Genomic DNA, 26,083 nt, shown 5'->3' on the forward strand with positions numbered 1-26,083 from the left:
AGTGTGTAAAATGTTCTGTTCCTATCATTTCTAGCATAATGTGATTTTTTTAAAAAAAAAAAAAAAACCCTTATCCATGCCTCTTACTTCCTCAGATTAGTAAACAAGTTATTTTTAAAAAGAGTCCTTCATTCTAGACAGTGCTTGGTCCTGCCATGAAGGCAGGGGACTGGACTCGTTGACCTCGAGGTCCCTTCTAGTTCTGTGATTCTAATTATATTTTGCACTGTCACTCACCTTCTACAAAACTAGACTGGTTGGTTTTATTTTTTTCCTTAGTTTCATTTGGCACTGGCACTATCCTGTTGCGTTTAGGTTTAATACTGCAGAAGAGAATTTTCCCTTCTCTAGTAACCACCAAAAAAAAGTGTGTGTCCTTACAAAATGAAAACCTCATTGGCTTTTTGTCTTTTTTTTTTTCTTTAACACTCAAACCCTAACAAATTTATTCAATCTCCCCCTGACATAAAGGAGGTGATGTGGCCACAGTTTCAAAGCTAATTGGACTTGAGTTTGGAACTCCCAACTTGGGAAGAAGTCTGAGAATATCATGCTCCTGAGTTGAAGGGTGAAAGAGGCATACCCCAAGGCCAAAATCCAAACAACACAACTTCTGTTTTGTCAGTCTGCTGAGCAGTCATTTCACAGCACTCAGTCACTCCTTAGATATCTTGTGATCTGACTGTCTCTGTTTCATCTACCATATTGTAAACACTTTAAAAGTTTGTCCTGAAATATAAAAAGTAGGTGGAAATCTGAATTGCAATTGCAACATCACAGGGATAATTAGATTATCTGAGCTACAGAGCTCAAATTGCCTCTTGTTTATGAAGTGGTATCAGCTTGGTTCATCTGCCCTTGCTCCTTTCAGGGTGAAATCCCCATTAACACTTTCCCAGCTGCACATCTTGGCACACCGCTCCTGCTGTTCTGAAATGCTGCTGTCCTCTGACTTTTGTTGATCGCATTGTGAAGCATCTGGCTGTTCAATCCCCAGAACCCTAGCCCTTGCTGAACCTTTATCTTGTCTGAACTTAGCAGACTTCTCCACATAGCATTTTATATCCCAGAAGGATGTGAATGTGGAGCACCTAGCTATGATGACAATAGCTCTAGTACAAATACATTCATACGGCATTGGCAGGCCAGGCTTCCCCCTGGTACCTGATAAAGTAAATGTTTTTACAACATAGGGAGTAGATAAGATAAAGCATTTAAGGAAGAGATGCTGAGCTTCGGAGGTTTAATCCTTGGAGTGGGTGGCAGTAGCTGCTGCAGCCTCATAGAGGTGTATTACAGTGAAAGAGCCACCTGCCTTTTCTTCAGGGACAGTCCTTGGCTGGTGGACCATCACCTTTGCTCTGCCCTCTCAAATACAACCGAAATGACTGAGGATTATTCCATGGTCTTTGGTTAAGATAAGGTTACTAGAGTGGAAACAGTGGAAAAGAAATGGCTTCAGGTTTATTCCACCGTTTCTGGGAGAGAGATGGCTGGTAGATAGATCCTGGTATTCACTCAACCTTCATTCTTGTGTGTGGAGTCAGTGGATGGAAATTTCCACTACTTTGCCTGGGATCTGCACAAGTGGTCCTCAATGGTTTGTGCACCTGGATGAAGGCATGAGGTGCATCTCTGCCCTGCAGGAAGGGACAGACGTCCCAGGCCTTGCGCTGTCCTTGTGGCAGAGGGAAGGAGAGGTGTTCCAGGGTTGATTCCCCTTCTACACAGCTGTGTTCCTTTGAGTTGGGTAGCTGATGGAGGACGGGAATGCATCCAGCAATCTGTGTCCGTCTGGTAACTCTGACCCTGCTCCGGGTTCTGGGCAGGCTGGAGGATGACGTAGGGCTTGCTCATAGGGGGGTGGCAGCTGAGATAGAGGAAAGAAAAGTCCATTATGCTGAATAACAATAAACACTGGTGAAGATTACCCCGTTATATAAGAGGTTTAAGTGAGTCCATTCACACCATTGTCACGGCTCTGAAATTCAACTCTCTGGGGCCTCCATTACACCCTCTACACTGCCACCTAGATGAGTGTACAGGAGGAGATTATGAAGAGTTAAGGTGGAAATCCAATACAGCTATTACGGCCATCCCACCCACTCCTACACTGCATCTCTTCATCCCCATCTGTGGCTCTTGCTAAGCAGCTCAGGAGCCTGTCAGCATTTCTACTAAAAACCTTTTCTCAGGAAAATCTTCCATCCAAAATTATTATTTTTCTGTTAAAATAAGATTGGCGTTAGCATATTCCCCATCCCCATCTATAGTGTTCTGTGCACTTAATGCCAGCTGTTGCTTGTGGGTATCTATAAGCCAGACCTGACAATTCAGGTGTTTATACTGCTCCCATCACTAGAAGCTGTGGCCCAGCTTCTCAACGGTATTTAGACTCCTAGCTCCCACTGAAATCAATGGAGCCTAAATACCTTTTGAGGGTTGGGGCTTGAGTGATTAAAACATCCCCACTTCTGCAGAGGAATCAGGGTGAGGTGAGATGTGTGGTACAGAGCAAGGAGCCAGAACTCCTGCATTCTAATCCTGGTTTTACTACCATCTCCCTCTGAGGCAAGGCCCTTCCCTCTCTGTGCTTCAGGTTCTCTGCCTCACAAGGTCCTAGGCCAGGGGTGGCCAACCTAAACCTGAGACGGAGCCAGAATATACCAGTGCACATTGCCAAAGAGCAACAGTTATGACACCAGCCCTGATCATCTCCCCACCACCAATCTCAGCACATCCCGCCCACTGGCAGCCCCACCGGTCAGTGTCTCCTCCTCCTTTTCCTTGTGCCCACCGGCATCAGCTCTCAGTGGGAGACACTGGAGGGGGGAAGTGTGGGTATGAGAGGCTCAGTGGAGAGGGTAGGAAGTGGCAGGATCCTAGAGGGAAAGGTGGAAGGGACAGCGCCTAGGGCAGAGCTGGGTTGAACAGTGAGCACCCTCCAGCCCAGTGGAAAGCTGGCACCTGTAGCTCCCACCCTGGATTTGGTACCTATGTAAGGAGCCGCGTATTAACTTCCGAAGAGCCACATGTGGCTCCAAAGCCACAGGTTGGCTACCCCTGTGCTAGGCAGTTTCATAAGTGTACATCATGCACTCTGCACATTAGGGATGTAACCGGTTAACAGGTAAGCTTACTGGTTAACAGCGACCTGGCTGGGCTGGAGCAGCTCCCCCCATTGTGCGGTAGAGTGAACCAGGCCTGGCTGGAACAGCTCCCCCCATTGTGCGGTATAGTGGACCCAGCCTGGCTGGAACAGCTCCCCCCATTGTGCGGTATAGTGGACCCGGCCCGGCTGGAGCAGCTCCCCATCCACAGTGTGGTGGGCCCAGCCTGACCAGAGCAGCCCCCATGTCAGCATGGGTCAGCAGGCCTAGCACAGCCAGAGCAACTGTGGCCGGAGCAGCCTGCAACACAGTGGGCTTGGCCAGGCTTCTGCAGCCCCCCACCCAAGACACAGGTGGGAGGGGCACTCCAGCCTAGCCAGGCCCACTGTACCACACTGTGGGCAGGGGGCCACTCCAGCCCAGCTGGGCTGCAGCAGCCCCCTGCCTGTGGGATCCCAGTTAACATTTAACTTATTAACTGATTAAACAGGATTTTACATCCCTACGGCATATGCAAAGTGCCATGAGGAGGCCAGGCTAAGAGTCGTAGTGTCCACTGCACTGAATCTTTTTTTGGATACAGGCTTAATGGCTCAGCCATTAAAGAAAGGAATCCCATGGGAGGAATCCCACTATATTAAAAGATTCACAGATTTCCATTATGCCCTAGACAGGCCTGGATGAGGTATGATGGAGAGGATGGTACAGCAGACTTATCCCACTGGGGGTGTTGCCACAGGACTGACCTGCTCAACTGGATGTAGAAACTTCAGACAGTCGAGACCTCCCTGGCCTACTGAACAGAGAGCTGAAGGGTTGGCAGGTGAGCAAGCCTATAATTTATGAACAAACCCAGGCAGGGGGGAAATATTCAACAGTCATCGCAGCCAGGAGGGATGCCAGGGGGGAGAAGAAGGACTTGGAATCCTGTTAGATCCCAAAGGCACATTTCCATCTTCAAAGAGACCAGCAACCCTGTGCCCTCTCCCAGTGTGGTTTTTGGAGGCCTTGCTGCAGATGCACAGGGGAGGAATCTATCGTGCGCTCGCAGACTGTGGCATTTCCTGGAGGTCAGTGTGCCTTTCCCAGAGCAGCTGCAGAGATGGAGGAGAGAGGGCCCTACCGATGCAGTGCAGAGGGCTGGGGAAGGCCTATCAGGAAACAGGATGGGACAATTGCTGTGCTTCTAGACAGTCAAAGGCAGGATGCTGGCAGCCTTCCACTCACCTCCTGGGAGGGGTCTGCCCACAGCCCAAACCTCTCGGCAATCATCTGGTGGATCTCCCGCTGCCGATCCTTCTTCCGCACGCTCTCGTAGCTCGGCAAGCGCAGCTGCTCCCAGGGAGGGAGCTGATAGCTGCTGGGGGGTCCAACGCAAAATAGTTCCTCTCCCTAAAAATATCCAGTGCCGCCCGGCACGGAAACGTGTCATACGGGTGACTCAGGCAAACAGCGCACCCAGTAAGCGAGGAGCTCTCAGCCCAGGAAATCCGTTCAGGGTGCCCGTGCTCAGAGCACCCCACTGAATGCCCCCAGAAACCAGGGTCTGTGGAGCCCTGTCTCTAAACACACCCTCTCCAGCACTCTGTGCTGACAGTGTCCTTGAGTTCCCATGGCAGCCCCATGCCTGCAGCATCCACGCCCAGGAGATTCTGCCCAGTGTTTCATGCCCAAACCCTCCCTGCAATAGGACCAAGCTCTCTGGCATCCTGCTCCTACAGAAGGGGATTTTATCCTGATCTTGCACCCAGGAATGGCCTCATTCTCTCCCTTGAATCTCGCAATTCCCCCGGCCCCTACACCCAAAGCATCTTTCACTGTGTGTCATGATCTCTTTGCAGCCCTGTTGCTATAACTGGGCCTAGGAATTTACCCTCATTGTAAGCTCAAGTGTAAGTAATTAGTAACACTAACCCATGAGAATTGCTGGGAAAAGGGACAAAGATCAGGCCTGGCAAGCAGGAAGAGTGGGATGCTGTTAGAAATTAGGCCTGATTGCTGAACCAGATCTGGGGAAGATGGGCTGTTTTGCTCATCACTACCCTGTGGGGTCCTGAGTGGACCAGGTGTTGGGAGGGAAATCAGACGACTGCTGGGTGGGAGATGGGTGGACCGGAAGCAAGCTTTATCATAAAAAAATGAGGTGCACTGTGGCTGGACTACATGCCTCTGCTGGCCATGTTTCATGAGGCATAAGGGATCGGTTGGCAAAGGCTTTCCTTGCCAACCGATCCGCGTCTTGACTGCCATGTTGAGCCGACGATCAGCTGAGCCAGCACAATGCGGTGGCCATTTTTATTTTAATGGAGCGGGGGATATTTAAATCCCTGCTTCATTGACTATGTCGGTATGTCTAATTTACATGCCTCTGCTGGCAGAGGCATGTAGTCTAGACATACCCTTAAAGACTAACAAATGTATTTGGAAGTATCAGAGGGGAAGCCATGTTAGTCTGAATCTGCAAAAACATCGAAAAGTCCTGTGGCACCTTATAGACTAATAAATTTGTTAGTCTATAAGGTGCCACAGGACTTTTCGTTCTTTTTGCAAATGTATTTGAGCATCAGCTTTCATGGGCTGGAACCTACTTTATCAGATACACTATGAAAGCTGATGCCCAAATATATTTGCTGGTCTTTAATGTGCCACGGGGCTTCTTTTGTTTTTGCTGAGACAAACTAACATGGCTATACCGTCTTTATCATGATGCTGCAACCTCCACTTTCGCTTGGGACTCCAAGATCCATCATCACCCCATTGGGTATGCCTTGGCTTGACCCTGAGCATCATCCTGACACCAGGAACCCAGGTGACCGCCTTTTCTAGCTTTGTTGGGGTTCTCTTTCCCCTGCCAGTGTGCGTTTGTCTTATTTTGTCTTTCAGGAAAATGGGACCAGACTAACAGCTCCAGTTATGATCAGCTTTAATACCACCTCAAGGACTCTCATAAAGGGGAGGGATTCCTTCTAGGGATATAAGGGAGTAGTCGGCTAGTCAACTACTTGCATCCCCCCTGCTTGCTGCCTCTGTATGCAGGCCGCTATGGGCTTTGCATTTAAAATGTAGTAGGAACCGGGCAAGCGGGCAGCCCGGCTCATTCCCGGCTTGTGCTGAGTACGGGACCAAACCCTGCTGCAACTCTGCAATTTAAAACCCAGTAGGAGCTGGGGGACAGTGCCTGGCCCCTACTGCCTTTTAAATTGCAGAGCTGCAACGGGGTTTGGTCCAGCACCCAGTGCGAGCTGGGACTGAGCCGGGCTGCCTATCGACTAATTGAGTAGTCAATAAAAATTCTATCGACTACTCAATTAGTTAAATACCTGCCTCTTAACATCCGTAGGTCCTTCCAGAACCTGTCTATAGCTAACGGGAAAGGGAGCCAGGGTGTTAAAACGGAAGCTTCACTTACTTAATACTTTACATTGCAAATGTTTTCACTGTTTTTCCTTTTCTTTATCTTTATTAAAGGGCTAACATGCTCTGTAATAGTGTGTCTGCTATATGGTCTCAAGCAGATGGAGGTCTTTGCATACCAAACCCAGAATGCTGCTTAAAACTTTAATGTTGGACAGTCACAGGGTCACAGAAAGACCATTGATGCTCTGGGCCCTTTTAGTCCATCAAAATTAATACAACAGCCTTCTTCCCCAGAGCACTCTTACCTACCCCATCAGGGAAGACCCTGTACCCACAGCACCCTCACCTGCACCCCTGGGTTATCGGTGGCGCTCTCCAATTGCTGTGCTCCGGATTGGGGTCCCATCAGCCGCTGGTTACTGCTGAAGTATGGAGGAGGACGGTCCTACATGGCATGTTGGGAAGGGAAAGAAAGATAAATTAATTCAAGGTGACAGTCCTGGCATTCGGTGTGTGCGCTGGGGGCTTAGGGAGGCATGCAGTGTGCTCAACACAGTGAGCGGATTGCTGCCAGCAGGCAATAACATATCCAGTAACCTCTGCTAGTACTGAGATGGAGTGTGCTGAAGTTGCCATCAGTAACAGCTGGAAACAGCCCTGACCTGTGCAGCTCTGTAAAAAGTCCTGAGATCTGCTCTCTGGGTCTCCCATTCTGTTTGGCTTTCCTACCCCATCCCTAGCTCAGTGCATAGGCTAAGTCCCCTATTCATACTCTTTGGCTGCAGACACTTGCTTTGCAATTCCAGGAGCCAGCAAGGCAACCTATAGAAACACCTAGGAGACTATTAAAACCAACATGTAGCACTTTAGAGACTAACAATATATATATATACACATACACACACACACACACACACACATCATCATCATGAGCTTTATCCTATGAATTGGAGTGGAAATAAAAAAAAACCAAGATAGATAAATAGATTAGATATAACAACAGAAGTAGTACCTGTCAGTTGTCTGTCTGATGTTAATGAGGCTAATTAAGTGGGCTGGATGTATCCCATTCATAGTTTTTGATGTGAAAATAGGGATGTTAAAGGCAGGGTAAATTGGTTTTGTAATGCACCAACTAGTTAGTCTATGTCTAGATTGCAGAGTTTTTCCAGGATACCTCTGGTATCCTGGAAAAACTATGCCACATCCAGGGAACACATCTGCTTTTTTGGAACAGTTTCCAAAAAAGCGGGCGCATTCTTTAGGCATCCCTGTATTCCTCATTTTATGAGAAATAAGGGATCTTCTGAAAGAGGAGGTTTTTCTTACATTTGGCCTATGTAGACAGGCCAAATGTTGGAAAAGCCTCTTCTGAATAAAACAGCGGAAAAAGATACGCAAATTGTGAACCGCAATTTGCGTATCTTTTTTCAAAAAATAACCGCAGTGCAGATATAGCTTTAATGTCTTTATTCAAGCTCTGGGTAACAGTGTCAAACTTGTAATAGATTAATTCCAGTTCTGCAGTCTCTCTCTAATTGCTTAGTGAAATTCCTATTGTTAGGGATACCTATTGTTCTTATTCTGAGTCGCAGACCTGACAATGTGCAGCTGTTAGCCTGTGGAGGGAGGGTTGGGTTCCTTGTGAGCTGTGCGGTTATGGGGTTACACGAGGCACCTGACCCTATGTTCTCTTAATACATCATGGATTAGTTCACCTTTATCTAAAGGGATTTCAATGCAGCAATTAGTTACAAATGATGAATTTTCAACTGTTTCCATTAGGAGATGACAAATAGCAATGTAAAAAGATCAAACCTGACATTTTAATTGAATAACTATTAGAACAAAAACACCTTAAAGACTAACAGATTTATTTGGGCAGAAGCTTGCGTGGGTAAAAACCACTTTGTCAGATGCACCTGACAAAGTAAGTTTTTGCCCACAAAAGCTTATGCCCAAATCAATCTGTTAGTCTTTAAGATGCTACAGAACTCCTCATTTTTGTAGATACAGACTAATACAGCTACCCCTCTGAAACATATTAAAACACACTTCTTTGTCAATACATATAACAAACCCAGCTAGCAATGGCCAACTAAAAAAGCCATTAAAACAACAAGACAGAGCAGGGCAGTGTAGAGCAGCTAAGATGGGTAAGAATCAGAGGCGAGAATGTGCCTTTACTCTTCCTCTTCCTGTCTGCAGGGCTTCTGGGGTGAAGGGGCGCAGTTCACTCTTGTCAGGAGCGTTGGAGGGCTCAAAAGAGCTGGGTTCCGAGCAGTAAGAGAGCTCTGTTCCTAGAGGCTGGAGATGCCTGGGGACTGTCTGCACAGCAGGGAGGAGTTGCAAGTGGTGCTGGTCGTTTGCATTATCCACGGGCTGAAGAACCTGGCTGGGTCTTACTGCAGCAGTGTGTTTTGGCTTGACAGAGCCTCCAGGAGCTGCCTCTGCACCACTCTGTTCTTTTGGCAAGACCTTCCTTGGCAAGTCCCACACTGTCTGTGGCAATCGGGTTTGAAAGCCCCATTTCATCCTCTTCCTGGCTCCTCAGTCAGTGCCTGCACTTCTCACGTATTTGGGGAGGGGGCAGTGGCACTCGGGGATGAATTCTGCAAACATCCTAGCCAAAGTTTTCCCTTTCTTCCCCTCAGGCGGCTGGACACACTGCTGTTGACAGAGGCCCTGTTCTGGATGACCCAGCCATTGCAGATGCCATGGCTGAGAGTATGAGGGGAAAAAGAAGCCAGCCTGAGGTTATTGTTTGTTTTCCAGACAGGCCATAATTGTGTTTCTTTCATAGGTATTTGTGACTAGTCCCTCTCTCACCCTGTGAGATTCTGCCCAGTCTTGGGAAACCTGAGACGGTAAATGGTATGTGCATAGGAACGGAAGCAATACACTGGGATGTGTACCCAGTACGTGCTGCCCTGCCTCGCTGCAGGGCTGGGGAAGGGAAGTTATGCAGGTCCAGTCCAGATTGGAGCTCTATTTGTGTGGTGGAGGCAGTTCTGTGCTGCCCAAGGGATCACTGACTGGGCACTGGGATGAACTGGATAGTAACTGCCCCTCCATCCTGTTGGGCTGTCCTACCTCTCTCTCTCTATGCTGCTGTGGCAGGTGAGTAGGAGGGGCAGAATGGCCTTATTCAAACAGGCAAAGGGCAAATCAGCAAGACTCTCTGGGAGGCTATTCATCAGAACTGCAGCAGGAAGGGGAGGGAATTACACGCTGTGCTGTGGGAAAAGGCTGTTTTCTCCAACTGGAGAACCCAAACTGAGCAATTCCTCAGTCTTCAGTTCTGCTTTGTCTCCCCTGCCTACATGAAGAGCAGAGGAAAATGACTGGGAGCCTGCAATGACTGTATAGTACAGCATGCGTTCCAGGGTATCTCACCTCAGCGTGGAGCAGTGCATTTTGCACCGATGCTGGGCGCATGATATGTGTGTGTACCTGACCTAGGCTATGAACGTGGGCCAAAACTCCTCTCCCTGTCACCAGTCTCAATAACGAGTGATTTTTGACAAGTCTCAGAAGGGGAGCTGGGTTAGCCTGTATCTGTAAAAACAACCAGGAGTCCTGGGGCACCTTAAAGACTAAGATTTACCTAGGCAGTAGCTTTTGTGGGTAAAAACCGCTCTGTCAGATGCATCTGTTTTTTACCCGTGAAAGCCTATGCCCAAATAAATCTGTGTCTCTAAGGTGCCCCAGAACTCCTGGTTGCTTGTATTAATTTCTGAGAAAAGAAAGGTTTCAGCTGCCATTTTGAGCAGTGGGAGCCAGTGTTTTTGAGGAGGGGCAGGCTTCAGACACAGGCCGACTGAGGGAAGGGGAAGGAAAGCAGGCAGATGGGTACATGCCCTCCATATTGTGGGCCTGAGAAGGGCCGATGGTCGGGGGAGTAGCGTGAGACAGAGGCTGAATGCCCTCATGGATCAGCCGCTATCTTGGGAATGTAGATGGGGTCTGGAGTGAGGGGAGTAGAAGAAAGGAAAAGGGCGGGGGCTGCAGGCCTGGGGCTCTGGAGCAGAAGCTTGCTCAGGTAACACAGTACCCCCACCACCTTGGAGACATCGATACTTCCGCCTCCATTGTCTCTCTCTGCTCCCAAGCCTGGGTTGCTAGCTGGCACTCGGGTTGCATTGCTGCAGGGTGGGATACAGGCTGGCTTTCAGTCTGGTCTGTTTCAGAGTCCTCACTCCCATCCACATCCTGGCTCTGAATGGGAAGCTCTTCTCCATCCTTATCCCAGTCACTCTCCAATGAGCATGGCTGGTCGGCCTTGGAGGGCAGGAGGTGAGAGAGCTGGGAGCAGAAGCTACAAACTGGGTTGGGAGGGGGTATATAAAATTGAGTAAAATCCTGTCCAGGTCTTTACAAAATGGACAGATCAGATGCTCAATGCCCCTTGTCTTCCTTGCACTCCTTGTTTTAATGTTGGCCATCCTGAGCTGCTTGCTCTGTATCCAGCACTAGCAGGTATGTTAGTCGTGACCCTTCGTGGACATCTGCTTTGCAACCTCCACAAACAGCTTTTCTTTATGACGGTCAGACACAAGAGCTTCATAAGAACGGCCGTACTGGGTCAGACCAAAGGTCCATCTAGCCCAGTATCCTGTCTACCGACAGTGGCCAGCACCAGGTGCCCCAGAGAGGGTGGACCGAAGATAACGATCAAGCGATTTGTCTCCTGCCATCCCTCTCCAGCCTCTGACAAACAGAGGCCAAGGACGCCATTTTATCCCCTGGCTAATAGCCTTTTATGGACCTAACCTCCATGAAATTATCTAGCTTCTCTTTAAACTCTATTATAGTCCTAGCCTTCACAGCCTCCTCTGGCAAGGAGTTCCACAGGTTGACTACACGCTGTGTGAAGAAGAACTTTCTTTTATTAGTTTTAAACCTGCTCCCCATTAATTTCATTTGGTGTCCTCTAGTTCTTCTATTTAGGGAACTAATAAATAACTTTTCTTTATCGGCCCTCTCCACACCACTCATGATTTTATAAACCTCTATCATATCCACCCTCAGTCTCCTCTTTTCTAAACTGAAAAGTCCCAGTCGCTTTAACCTCTCCTCATATGTGACCCGTTCCAAACCCCTAATCATTTTAGTTGCCCTTTTCTGAACCCTTTCCAAGGCCAAAATATCTTTTTTGAGGTGAGGAGACCACATCTGTACACAGTATTCAAGATGTGGGCGTACCATAGTTTTATACAGGGGCAGTAAGATATTCTGTGTCTTATTCTCTATCCCTTTCTTAAGAATTCCTAGCATCCTATTTGTGACCATGTTGGGGGGGTCCGTGGAGCAGAATCGCTCTAGAGTCACAAGAACGCTGATGCACTCGAATCAAAGAGCAAATGGACTAAATCTAGCCCTAGGCCCATTTTTAAGCAAGGGAAGGGGTCATCTTAGGAACTGGACACCAGGGCAGGGGAGGACACACTGATAAACGGAAGCTCCGTGATGGCGGGCTGCAAAGCAGCAGGAGTTAGCCACTGAGGAATGCAACAGTAATGTGCAGTTGCTGCATGCATGCATGCAACCCCCAGACTGAACTAAATCAGCTTGCAACAAACTTCATCCCCTGAGGACTCCACAGATTACAATAAGTGTGGCATTAATGTGCTGTGTTGCACTGCATTGAGCATACACTAGCAATTTAGAATCAGACTAACTCATCTTGAACCAGTACAAGCCCTGGATCTATGCCAGTGTTTTCAAGTTTCAAGAATCTAGTTTCACTGAGATACCTAATGGCTGTGGGAAGCATCTTTCCTCTAGCGTAGATAAAAGCAGTCTGAGAGGTAAGTCTTTTGCCCAAGGCTCCAGAGAAAGCAAAGGCATGTCCACACAGGACGTTATTTTAAAGTAAGGAACAGTATGAATGCTACTCTGGAATAGCTCCCCAGATGTAGACACACTCATTCCAGAATAAGAATTCATTTCCTTAATCCCATTTGGAAGTGGATTAAACAAAACAGGATTGAGACACTTTTATTCTGGCATAAAATGTCCAGACAATGGGTGCTATTCCATAACAGTAATTGCACTTTAAATTCACAATCCACCTTACTCTGAAATAACTGCAGGTGTAGACTCATCTGCAAGTGTAGACTCATCCCTTATTCTGATATTGGCACAGGAAGCTATTTTGCAACAGCTAGATGGTAATTTTCCCCAATAAGACCTTGTTAGCAAGGGAAAGATTAGAGCTCTGGGCACTTTCTTGTTCCCAGGTTTGTGTTCCAGCTACACCCACCTTTTCCAGCAAAGAACTTCTCCATAGGGGAGGTGAGGAGGCCGACTGTAATTGCCCTCACTGGAATTTGGCCAAGGGCAATCACTCACAGGCTTGCAAAAGTGTCATGTGATCTTCTCCAACTACAAGTGGATGGGGTTTTATGTTTCATCCATTCTTTGTTTCTCTTCTTGTCAGAATCAGTGCATTTATGGCTCTCTCTCCAGCTAAGCCTCTGCAGCTGGAAGTGGCTCTGCAGATATGGCACTGTGGGGGAGGGGTATGTGTGTGTCCCATTGTCTCTTAATGACTTGAGAAAAAATCTGTAAATATTTAGTAAATATGGTTTTTTTCCCTTCCTAATTGCCTGCCCTGCAAGATCAGCTCTGGAGCTGGAAAGGTGAACTACAAAGCAAACAGAAGATTTACTTTTGTTCTCTGCTGCTTATAAAGACTGTCTCACGGTCTACACCCACTTCTGTAGGCTTTAACTATGTTGGTATGAGGTACAAAATGTTTTAAACTGAAATACAGTAAAACCTTAGAGTTGTGAACACCTTGGACATGGAGTCTGTCCGTAGCTCTGAAATGTTCATAACAGAACAAAACATTCTGGTTGTTCTTTCAAAAGTTGACAACTGATCACAGACTGAATACAGCTTTGAAACATTACTACGCAGAAGAAAAATGCTGCGGGACTGTCCCTTTATTTCTTTGTTAGTTTATGTTTAACTATATCTGCTTCTTTGTTTCTGGTCTTTGCTACTGCCTGACTGCGTACTTCTGATTCATGGGTGGTGGGGTGAAGGTAGGATTCAGGGAGGCAAACCTCCAGCCCCACCCCTACCCCCCACAGGCACCAAGCCACCCTCCCTCCAGTACCACTGAGAGAGAGGGCGGCATGTGGCCCCAGCCTCGGACCACTGGGGAGGGAGGGTAGCGTGTGGCCCCTGCCTCTCTGGCCCTGGACCACCAGGGAGAAAGGGCGGTGTGTGGCAACCAGCCTCCTTGACCCTAGAGCACCAGGGAGGGAGGGTGGCACATGGCCCCAGCCTTGCTAACCCCGGAAAATGGGGAGAGAGAAGGGCATGACTCCAGCCTCCCCAGGCAGCACGCAGACCCAGCCCCCCCCACCACCTGGAACATGGGGAGAGAGGAGGGTGAGCAACCCCAGCCTCCTCTCCTGGAGCATGGGAAGGGCAGGTGCTTGGGGCTGCAACACTCCACCCCCAATATGCTTATAGTAGGCGTTCTAGGGACGGAGTGTGGGAGGGGCCAGGCTGGCAGTTTGGGAAGGCAAAGCCCTTCCCCCACCTAGCATATCCACTGCCCGTGCTCTGATTCCAAATGAGGTATGTGGTTGACTGGTCAGTTCGTAACTCTTAGGTTCTATTGTAGTTAAACTGGTCCAACCCCTACTTGGTTGCAGCTATAAAGGTGCATTACGCCCATATAGCTTATTCCCCTTTTCCACATGGCAATAAACTATACCGATCAAAAGTACCTTCACACCAATGTAACTGTGTCCGCACTAGGGGCAAGGGGGTGGAAAGGCACTATTGCTTTCACCAGCACAGCAGAGTTAAAGTGGTACCACTTCTGTAGACGAGGCCTAAGAAATTTCCCTGCTTGTTTGTTTACATCGCAAGTATCAGCCCCTCATTTCTGCGGACTCTGCAGGAGGACTCTGGCTAGATGCTAGGAGGGCTGAAGAGATTTAAGCCTTGTCTTCACTACACAACAAAAAAGGGACAGGGGAATGTTGCAGAGAAGGCAGTTTTCACAGGAGTGAGGAGATCTAAGATAAACCCTGGTCATCAGCTTAACTGAAGGTAACTGAAGTGAAGCCTCCTCTTCACCAGACTTTTGCCTGCAGAGAAGGATGCGCCTTTTCTTACAGTGAAAACAAGGCCATATACAGACTAAAACCCGGGTGGGGAACCTAAGGCCTGCCTGGATCTGGCCTCTGAGGCTCAGGGCTCCCCACCTCTAGCACTGGGGAGTCTGTGCTGGGACTCCAGCCCCCCTGCAATCTCTCCATGAGGCTGGAGCACACAAAACCTACTATCCTGGGACCGCCTAGGCGCTGGCGTGTGAGAGGAATGTCGGGAGTGTTTTCTCCTTCTCACTCAGGGAACGTGTCAGTGAGGATTTTTTTTTTTTTGCTTCTCAGTTGTGTGTGGTCCCCGACCCATTTTTCTGTGGGTCAGCGGCCCCCGACCCAAAAAGGGTTCCTCACCCCTGGACTAAAGGAATCCACAACCCCTCTTAGTAGTAGGGAAGAAAAGATGCAGCCTCATATCTGGGGATCCTGCAAAGGTTCTCTAGCAAAAAAATGTAAATAGTAAATGTAAACCACAACCAGCCCCTTCCCCTTCATCCTTCACTACCACAAAGGTGCAGCAAAGGAGCCAGGCACAAGAGTGGCTTTTGCCTTTGTAGCTCACCTTGGGCTCTTTCTGGCTTGCACACCACCACTCTGCAGTGACAACAGAAGAGGGAAGCGGAATTTAATTATCTCAATCACATGCAAACAAGAACAGGATCCGGCTCACTAACCAGTCATCTGAATGCAAATACTGGGCCGTTCCCTGGAATACGCTGGTTTTACAATTCTCTAACAGAGGGTTTCCTTCCTCTTCCCAAGGGAAATGGTAGAAATTCAAGCAGCTACGACTGAACCAGCCGAAAGAGCAAATCGATGGCGTCACAGGGCCATGGTCACTTCTCTCACCACAACTGCACTGACATCTGCTTGACTTGCAGGAGGACAGCTGCTCACTACCTGTGGGGAAAAAACCCCTTTCTGCTGGGGTCTCTTGGGGGCCTACCTTGTAGGGAAACATGAAGACACCACAAAGAACAGGTGTGACAGGTGTGTGCACTGAAGCCTCCTACATTTTCACATCTCGGTGAAAGCAGGAGACTAGCTTCCATGAACAGGTGTTTGCTAGAGCCTGCTGGCAGCTCCCCATAACATATCAATGTGGAGAGCACCTCCTCGGAACAGCTGAGGGGAAAGGGGTGAAGTAATCCAGATCCAGGGGTCTCCTGGCCCCTTCCCTCTGTGCAGGGAAAGTCAGCAAAGAAGCCCTTGTTTCCAGTATGATCCACTAGTGGGACTTCTCAGCCCACGATGGCCCTTACTTCAGTGGGACTCTAATATTTGCCTTTCATGCTCTGAAGGACTTTCTCTCTCAGCCTCGTGCCTCCTTCCTCTCCTGAGCTGCTATCTGTTTAAGAACGGGGAAAATTTTAATTACTTCTTGTCACATCATACCCATGTGTCTGTCTGGATGCTTTCTTGTGTGCAACAATCCCAGGGCCTTTCTGGCCATATGCGGAGGAAATTTGGGGCACCACTGGGTCTTCATATGTACCCACCTGCCTCTTCCTATCCCTGTTCTGTGGCTTCTGCTTCCTCCAGGGAGGATCTAGTTAACTTACAAGTGAGAAAGCCTGCCAGACCTGTTAGCAGAACACTGAACTTGTGAAAGAGCCATTCGAGTGGCAATAAAACCATATAACAGGCATTTGCTAACCCCAGGTATATCCTGTCAATTTCTGAACTTACTGTGGTAGTCGACATGGCACCTTAGTTTAAAATGTGCGTGAAAAATATTTCATGAGTGTGTTGCTGAAGATTATAAAATCACATCTCTGAAAAACCATTTGTTCCCTTCCCCAGGCTGCCATTGGGCATAGGGCACCAGTTTAATAGTACTGCAGGTACTATTCATTTAATAGTACAGGGTCCCATCAGTCCTAATGAACAGTTCTGTACCCTTCCAAACTGTCTCTCCTTTGGAACCTGAGCCCTGCCGGTTTTGGAGGTCAATCCATCACAGGCAGGAATCAATCCCGCAGAGGCAGGGAGATGGGCTGGATGATCTGGCCTTTCCTACCACTAGCTTTCATGCCCAACGCTGTCCCCAGGTATGGCCCAGGTATGAGAAGGGCTTCTGGCTCTGATTGGCTCCCTCAGCGCAAGCTGTTGAGTGGCAAATTGCTGGCATACCAGCAGCAGAGTCTTATATTTCCACTGTGCTTCACAGCAGCTTTTCCTGCTGTGCCATGTGCCTGTGACGAGAAGGCGTGCAGCAAAGCCTGGCTGCAAACAGGAGGGCAGGAAAGGCAGAGGGGAGGGAGCTCTCTGTTACACTGTGGGAATAAAACCCTGCAGACGTCAATCACTCAGGGTGTTCTCTGATGCTCCTCTCCTAACTCTGTGATTGCCCCTGACTGCTGCTTTTCATCACTAAGGCTACGTCTACACTGCAACGCTATTTCAGGATACCAGAGTATCCCGAAACAGCTATCCTGTGTCTGCACAGCAAACCCGTTATTTCAAAATATAATGGGCTCGCTACTCCGATGTCCCTGTAAACCTCATTCCACAAGGAGGTAGGGACGTTTTGGAATAGTGGGTTATTTATTTCAAAATTAGATCGAAATACAATACACAATTAATTTGCATAGCTCAAATTGTGTATCTTATTTCGAGCTACGCTGCCGTGTAGACGCACTCTAACTGTCCAATATGGCAGGTTTGGGTGCAAGGGTCTCTAGCTGGGCTTTGTTTGGAGAGAGAATGAATGAGAAGCTGAGAGAGTCAGAGTCTTTCTATACAACACACTATCATTCAGTAAGAGAACCATGAATGGGGCCACACCACCATCCAGCATCGCACTGGCTGGGGGATCAGACTGCACCAGGGTTCTCTAACCTGGCTGCTGCAGGGTTGCTGACTTCCAACCTAGCTCCAAAGCAGCACAGTACGGAGATGGAAGGGATTTGCAAGTAAGGGTTAGGACACAGAGGCGTAGCCAGACGGGTGGGCAGGATACTTACATATTGGCTGGGACTCTGAAAGAAGCGGCAGGAACAGAGGAACTGACAGCACAGGGGGTCCCGGTGGTACAAGAGCAGTAGCAGCACCAATATCGCCACTATGAAGACAGACGAAGAAACTGCTGCCGAGATAAGAAAGAACAAACAAGTTCACCACCTGGCCTGGGATGCCCGGCCGGTCACAGATAACCTAGAGGCTCCTTAAAGCCTCCCGCTTTCGTCCTCTATCCGGCACTCCGGGGAAGGAGCCAGGTGGCCGACGCAGCCATCTGCTAGCCAGTTTCCCAACAGCAGCTGCCTCTCTCCTTTCTGAGGATGCTTAAAACCCAATGGGAAGTGGTATCTGTCTCCTTCCCTATCCAGAGGCAAACGTCCCTTCTGTGTAGCTGGGGGGACGTGGGGAAGGGGGGCGGTAGAGCAGCTAGGTCTGTATTGAAATGGAATCTGTGCCCACTTATCCTTCACGTGGGAGAATGGAACCAGCCCTTCTACGCATCAGAACAAGCCAATTTGCCTTTCAGCTGAGGATCTCAAACCACTTCATCTGCTGATGAAAAACACCATATATAAGAACAAGGTGGTGTAATGAATTATTATTACTATGAACTCTCATTCATTTTCTCAGCTCTTAAGAGATGAGTCTTCTTTATAGTCTGTTTGCATACTGAGGGACTGGATGAGCATCAGCAGAAGAGCCAGGAGTATAAGCCTTGAGGGTGGGCCCATAATCCCCTGTTTTGTCACATTCCTGCTCCAGCTTTCACACAAGGGCTCTCTGTCTTTCTCCCCAACTTCCATGCCTGCAAAGGGCTGGAAGGTGAAGTCTCGTGTTAATTGCATGAGGACAAAAGGGTGGAGGACCCACGGAAAGACTGACTAGCATAGCCATATTGGAAGAGAACGGGCACCCTGGCCAGGATCAGAGATCAGGGTTCCACGTTTCCCTGGTTAGATCACTTGACACAAAGCACAGCACGAGAAAGCGCATTCCTTAGCCATGCTCGTGATTTCGAAATAATAAGCAGTGTCCCCACACTATCAGGCCTGTTATTTTGAAATAACAACTCCTGCTTTCCATGAGGAATAATGTTCATTTTGAAATAGGAGTAGTGTGGACGCACCACTGCTGCTATTTCAGAATAACTCCTCCCCAGAGTCATTCAAAGTAATGACTCCCCAGTGCTTCCTGGAGAGTCGAGGTAGTGGCATCCACATTAAGGGAGCCTGCCTAGGACTAATTTTGAGGCTTCTCTGCAGTGTGGACACACTATTTCTAAATAGTATATTCAAAATAATTCCCTAGTGTAGACATGTCTTTACAATGCATGAGAGAGGTAAACAGCTAGAGCAGGATTCCTGAGTTCTAGTCGCAGCTCTGACACCGACAGGCTGCATGGACTTAAGTGAGTTATTTAGTCCACTCCCCATCCCAGTTCAAATTTCCTCCTCTGTGGATACAAAGGGCCATTTATTTATTCCAACTAACAAAGAAACATCCGGCAGCCTGTTCTGTCAACCTGTATTGACTCCATACGGTGGAGCGGGAAATAATTCCCTGCATGTTCTATAAAGCCTCCATCAGGGAGGAAGATGGAACACTTTTGTCACTTAAAAGTGTGCTCTTTGAGTCAGGGTGTCTCACCTGAAATGTTTCACAGATAAAATCTGCTTCAGATCCCAAAGAGGGAACTGTGAAATTTACCATAACACAGTTGTTTGTGTAAGGCCCTTGTGAGAGCGCCTGGCCAAAGGGCTGAGTGTTGCTATTAAGTAGCTATAGGTGTTTGCCATTCAGGGGTGGCCCTAGTCTAGCTGCCAGCAAAGGGCACCCTAGGCGAACCATGCAATCGGCACCCCCACCTCCAAACCCCTCAATGATATTGTGCCACCATTTGGCGCCCCATTTAACTTGGCGCCCTAGGCAACTGCCTAGTTCACCTATATGGATGGGCCGCCCCTGTTGCCAATATAGCAGCAAAAACAAAGGAATCAGGACTCGGGTCCTGGCAGATACGTTAAAAGGGGATTATTTCCACATACAATGTTCAGAAAATGTAGTGTCATGTCCAGTCTCTCTGGGATCTGAAACAGATTTTATCTGTGAAACATTACATGTGAGACACCCTGACTCAAAGATCACATTTCTAAGTGGACAAAAGGATCCCGTCTTCCTCCGTGATGGAGGCTTTATGAAACATGCAGGGAATTATTTCCCGCTCCACCGTATGGAATCAATACAGGTTGACAGAACGGGCTGCCAGCTGGAATAGCGTGTCTGTTTTTTAATGGGTCACCTGGAAACCAGGCGCTTCAATGCTAGTTGTTCTGAACAATATGTGATGGACACGTGATAAAAACCCAGGTAAGCAGAATCAAACAAAATGTTCAGTTCCAGGCAGACCAATTAACGCAAGCACAGCTCCCCCAAGCCGGTAGATGGGAAAGGCAAGTTCTCTCCGCCTACCTGGGGCTTCTCCAAAAGTCCATCAGAAAAAAGAAGAAAAAATAATGTTCCTAACATAAAAGCACTTGGTGAAACCCACCCCTCACACACACTCTCCATACACATCACTGGATATTCAGCGGTGCTAAGCACCACAGTTCTGATGAAGTCAATGGGAGTTATGGGTCCCTTTGAAAATCCAGCTGTGCCGGAGGTGGGGGTGTGCTCTCCCTCCCTCTCTTGCCAGGTACCTTTCACAGCAACTCCAGAATAGAATTCCCAACCCTAATTTCACAGCCATGGCACAATGTATATGCAGCAGCACTTGGAGAAATGGGCCCTCTGTTGCTAAAGAGAGGAGAAAGGAGCCTGGAAAATCCAAGCAGGGGGGAATCAAAGGGATTTTAACTCTTGGGGAGGAGACACATTTGAGAGTTTTGTTCTCTGCCATGTACAGCTTTAAGAGTTTGTCAATGTAGCAGCAAACACATAGGAAGCTCAGCTCCTCACTTCCCACCCCACTGAAGGAACCCCAAAAGTAAGACAGGGTACTCACTTGCAGCTATGATGATGGCCACTACATTGCTGTCCATTGAAACACTGGCAGTAGGAGGAGGTGTTAGCACATCACCATGATGGGGCATCTCTGGCATTGCACTGATCTCTTGCTCAGCTGGCTGGCTCCTCATGCAAAACAGACCTGGGTACACGTAGAAACGCCAGCCATGCTTTGGAACAACTCCCCTGTGATGCTGGCGCAGCCCCCTCCTAATTATCCTCACCCACTTCTCAGTTGAGTCCAGCCTCTGAAAAACAAGTTGGTGGCTTTATTTTCTCCACAACAATCAACCTTAACCTCAGTTGCAGCTGTCTTCCTCCGTTCAGTCCATTCTGTTCTCACCTGCTAATGCAACCTTGTCCTCTGTTTTTGCCTTCCTCTGATGAGCAGATCTGGGTCTATGGTGGGCCCAGTGACATCTCCCCTTGATAAGGTGACTGGCTTCTGCTCTCTCCTTGGTGCCTTCTTTCCTTGATCGCCTGTGCCCGACCAGTTTCTGGTGTGTATTTTGGCTTGGTTCTGATGAGTTCTGGAGTCTCCTCTTCGTGCACTGCTTCTGATCTTCCCTTCCCTTGATGCACTGACCTGGGTCTACTGGATTCTGGTCTCTCCTTTTCCTTGAGAGTTCTCTGCTGCCAACAGTGTTTGCATTGCCCCTCGTCTCCTGTGTCCAGAAACGTGTATAGGTTCAGAACCGGAGCTCCGCCCTTGGGAAACCCCTTTAAAGGGTTAATAACTTCTGGTCCGGGCCGCTTTGTTCAGCGTGGACCGGGCAGCGCATAACCCAACTCCAGGCGCTGGATCAGTCTCGGGATAGTCAGACTCACTCTCAGCTGATGCCGCACGGACCGGACCGAGCCAACCTCCTTTGTTCCGGGCCGGGCTCGACCAGGTACCGCCAGGCTCACGCGTAGATCTTTGCACCTTCCACCTCCTACCCCCCGCAGCTCTCTCCTCATTGGCTGCTGAATCATCCCTCCGGGCTTTGATTGGTTCAAAGTGAAAATTGCTACATTCTCCCAATGGAACGTTGTGTCGGCGGTTGCTGTGGCGACGCAGCACGTGGGGAGGGAGAGAGAAGCTGTCCCACGCCTCCAGCTTCCCATTATCAATGGATTTTATTGTGCATCTTAGTGCCACAATCAGCCTGAAGGTTACAGCTGCACTGATCTCCATTTAGGTGTAACGCAGCCTCACCTAGCAGCAGCTCTTCAGTCCTGGCAGAGGGCGGAGAGGAAGGTTCTGCTGCCGCTATATTGCAAACACACCCTGAATAGAGCATCCTCGTGACCTCCAATACTTTGGCTCCCCTTTCGATAATGGCCTCCCCCGTGCTAGCTCTGGCGGCCGTTTAAATAAGAGGGGAAATACAAGAAAAGTATGACACAGTGTCTCATTGAAACCCATCACACAATCCTACACGGAGAGACTCTTTAAAAATATCCCAGTCTCTCTCCAGGGGACTAAGACCCGTCAGGTGAGCCCTTAACTTACGCCCGCAGGACTCTTAGGACTTACCTTTCGATGTGTCAATCGACTCCCCCTGCTTCCTCCTCCGCAAAAAAAACCCTTGCCCTTGGGCTGGAGGCTGTTTAAATCCTGTTCATTTAAAGCAAATGTTAGGGTTCGCATTCACGCACAGCTCTTGCAAGGAGCTCCCTCTGCTGGAGCTACACCGTATGGGTAACAGAACAGTCACAAATGGTCATTGGTTAATGTGGGAACGGAAGTGCGGTACAAATGTTAAGAAACACGATCAGACCACGTGTACGGGTCATTGGTTCTGCAAATGGACTTACCCAAAGGAAAGCTGCTTACTATCATATTATTGCCAGCCCCAAGCAGTTAAAATCCAGACCCCGCAAACCATGCGGGTTGAATCATGAGGGTACCTTCTGGTTCAGGCCTTCAGGGTTCATGTTTTTCAGCTTTTCTCCCTCACCACAAGAGGTAATAAAACATAGCTTTCTTTTTTTAAAAGGTGAAATTGCATGAAAAAAAACACACACAACAGTTGCCATCACCATAAACTCAGCCCCTTTGTTGTACACAGCAACCAAATGCTTTCCAAATGTCTGCCACAGAGTTTTGAGTTTCCTCCTCCTGCCCCAAGAACAGAATCCCTCTCTATTAGGGTTCAGACACCATGTAGCGATATTGCCTTGAGCAGTAACTATAACCAACACTTTTCACAAAAACTAAATACCCTTATTATTTTCCTGGAGCTCACAGCAGCATTGTGATGCTCTTGTGGAAGAAGAAAGAAGGGGAAGGAACAATACTCCATTTCAGGTCCTCAGTGAGTATTATTCCATATTTCTATTGCAATAGCACACAGAGGCCCAGGAAGGAAAGAGGCTCCATTGTATTAGGTCCTTTACAACATGTACAAAACCCAGCTCCCCCCACCGAAGATCTTCCAGTCTAAAGTCAACAAGCAAAACATAATAGAGAGTGGGAGAAAGAAACATACAATCAGAGATGCATTTACACCACAAAAATAAAGTGCCAATGTCCCCATCTGCCCCTCACTAGCTGGCTGGTTTACTGAAAGTGTCATGACCATGCTGAGTGTGGAGGGCTTAGGACAGATAGGACCATTTTTCCTGGATTTTTTTTCTATCCCTGTGTGAAATAAATTTTATGTGCACTGAGGCATGCGAGGGTGTGCAGCATCAGTAGAAATACATGGTGGTGGCTGTGAACACTCTGCTGATCAGCAGGGTGGCATTTGAATCTCTCCTGGTTGGCCACCCATGTGCTCAGGTTACATGGAACAGTAGGTAGGACAGACAAACCAGGTCAGAGAGAGCGTTCCACCCATATGTGGCAGCATGGAAGTAGTCTGAGTCCAGTACACAGGAAACAGGAGTAGGCTCAGGAGACCTGGGGGGGGGGGGGAAGAGGGAGAGGGGTCTATTCCCAGCTTGCCACTGATTTGCTGTGTGACCTTGGGCAAGTCACTTCACTTCCATGTGCTTCAGCTTCTCCTCCTACTCTGTGTCTGTCTACTTAGACCAAGGTCTAAAACTCACCTTAGAGCCAGTCCCCAAATTCTCCTAGTGAGTCAGCAGGCACCCTCCTCTGGCAGGGCTCCAAGAGAGGGGTGGGGGTCTCTGTACATTTCCCTCCATGCATTTCCTGCACACACATCCCAGGCGCCCACTGGCTACACAGCGGGGCTAGAGCAGCTTCCAGTGCCTAGATCCATGTTACTGCTAGCACAGCCCTACGGCCCAAGGGAGTTGTGTGTAGAGCCGTCCCATCTATTGGACAGCTCAGGGTGTCTGCCCCAGGTCCTGTGATTTGGGGGGGGGGTCCCATGGCAGCTGCCCTGAACTGTCCTATGGATTAGACAGTCCCCCAGACACAGGTCAGCCAGAGGTGCCTGGGGTGGGCTGGGGCCAGCAGCAGGGGGTCAGTGTCCCTGCAGAGCTACGCAGCAGCCTGAGCTGTCATGTTTCCCAGGCCATGTCTAAGGGGAGGGGGGCTTGAGGGAACAGGTGCCATGGGGGAAGGGCAGAGCAGGGGCTGGGCTTGGGGGAAGGGTATATAGAGACACACAGCTCTGGGGCTGGCAGCTGAGTGCAGACCAGATTGTGGGACTGGTAGGGCAGCAAATTGCCTGCAGGCCTTGAGTTTGAAATCCCTGAGCCCAAGGAGGGCATGGGGCACAGGGCCTGAGGCCCCTCCCCCAGAAGGCCCCAGGTACAGGGTCCAGGACAACCCCCCCCCCCCCACATTGCAGGACCTACCTGACTCCTTTCTCCAGCCCTGGCCCTGCTCCACTTTACCCCAAACAACACAGCCTGAGACAGTTTGGGGGCTTGGTGCAGCAGCAGCAGGGTTCCCCTCCCCTCCACTCACCATGTGGGCAGTGACAAGCGGAGTGGCCCAGCAGCCTGCTCGGCTCCCTTTTCCCCACCCATATATGGTTGTGACTATTTTCTTCCACAATTTGATCTGAGGAAGTGGGTCTGGCCCACGAAAGCTCATCACCTAATAAACCATCTTGTTAGTCTTTAAAGTGCTACATAGTCCTGTATTTTGTTTCAGCTACACCAGACTAACACGGCTACATCTCTATCACTGTGTAAAAAAAGGGGAGGTTGCGCAAAAAGGAAATGTCTACATGGCTTGTTTTTGCACAAAAACTCTTGTGCAAAAACAGATCGGAATGAAGCATGAGAAAATGTAGTGTAGACGCAGCCTAGGATCTTAAGGGCAGGGACTGCTTGTACAACCAACCCCACACTTCAACCCTTGGCTCAGTGGAGCTGTGCTCTCAGTTCAGGCCACTGGGGACTGCCCTAAGACAAATCATAAAAGTGAAGTCACAGCCCTGGCAGAGAAAATCCCCCCCCCCCCCCCAGCCTGCTTTGAAATCCACCAAAGACACTTGCTCCAACTCTGAGCCAGAACGGACGTAGGCAGTGTTTAAAGCACAGCACTCTTGAACGAGCTCCCATTCAACTCCGGGAACACAGGGATACGCTGGGGCCGAGTGGGCTTGGCTGTAGCGACGCACAGAAGATCAAGCAAAAGCGTGGGAAGAACAAAAAGCAGCTTTTGTTTAATGCATCTGGTGCTATTTACCCATTAAATGGGAATGGTCTCTGTGGTGCTGTTAGTCTGGTTCCCAACTGCTTGGAAACCATGTAGCATTTCCTCGCTCAGCTCTCCTCAGACTCATTAAAAGGTGGTTCTGATAGTGCAGGCAGGCAGCCAGCTCTTTGCGCCCTGGGGTGTAGCAACGCACAGGGTGGCTAATAAAAGGGATATGAATGTATTAATAGGAGCCAGCGCTCCCCTTGGATGAGCTCCACTAGCTGACACATTCAGGAACAAGCCTCACTCTGCATGGGCAAGTGAAACATGGTCAGGAGCAGTATTGCCATCCTACACCTGGAAAATTGAGTCACTACCATGTCAAGGGAGCTGGACAAGGCTCCAAGGAGACCATGTATGGCCCAGAACAGAACCCAACACTCCGCAGGATCCTGCCCGTGTTTGCTCAACTCCAGGCATGTCAGTTTTTATATAGCACATATCCCCGCCTTGTTAGTAGGGAGCAAACGGTGGCGAGGAAACTCCGTGGGCCATAAAAATCACCCGTTGCCTCCAGCTGCATTCTAAGTCTGCAGTTATCCCACCCCTTCCAAAGCACCCCACCCCACGTGCGGCTTGCCTGTCAGGTTCAAGTGAGGTTTCAAGTGATGTCGAGATGTAGAAGCAGCAGTTGCCCAAGGAACAAAACAATAATAATAAAATCATCAGAGGCAAATGTGCTAGCAGCAGGAGCTGCAGAATGAAGCTTCCTGAAATGGGTGATAGATGCTGAAACTCCCTAAATAACACTCAAGAGCGTTTCCAGGCTTTGAGGACAGTGTCAACAGGGGCTGCCGTGCAAAGTTGTTACACACGGTTTCATTTCCTTCTGTGGCCCCTGCAGTGTGGTCAACAGAGTGAGCAGGTGTTCAGAGAAGGGACTGAAACAAAGCACGCGAGTGAGTGTCAGG

The 26,083-nt window shown here is 48.9% G+C and overlaps 1 protein-coding gene across 3 annotated transcripts; it reads right to left on the reverse strand.

Annotated features, from left to right (window-relative positions):
- Nucleotides 1–58: 58 nt before the first annotated feature.
- On the reverse strand, nucleotides 59–26,060 carry LOC102445430 (uncharacterized). Of its 3 annotated transcripts, XM_014574607.4 has the most exons (6): nucleotides 20,907–26,060; nucleotides 20,562–20,811; nucleotides 17,563–17,684; nucleotides 6,814–6,912; nucleotides 4,338–4,502; nucleotides 59–1,870 (listed from the first exon to the last, which is right to left on the reverse strand). In XM_014574607.4, the coding sequence occupies exons 2-6, from the start codon at nucleotides 20,692–20,694 to the stop codon at nucleotides 1,724–1,726; spliced, it is 666 nt and encodes a 221-aa protein (XP_014430093.1). In that variant the 5' UTR covers nucleotides 20,695–20,811; nucleotides 20,907–26,060; the 3' UTR covers nucleotides 59–1,723. The 3 variants fall into 3 exon arrangements, with proteins under 3 accessions (XP_014430093.1, XP_014430096.1, XP_014430092.1); XM_014574610.4 differs by having other exon boundaries at nucleotides 17,563–17,681; nucleotides 20,562–26,060; XM_014574606.4 differs by having other exon boundaries at nucleotides 20,562–26,060.
- Nucleotides 26,061–26,083: the final 23 nt, after the last annotated feature.

This window comes from Pelodiscus sinensis, chromosome 20, assembly GCF_052426305.1.
Source record: "Pelodiscus sinensis isolate ZL-2025 chromosome 20, ASM5242630v1, whole genome shotgun sequence".
Lineage (NCBI taxonomy): Eukaryota > Metazoa > Chordata > Testudines > Trionychidae > Pelodiscus > Pelodiscus sinensis.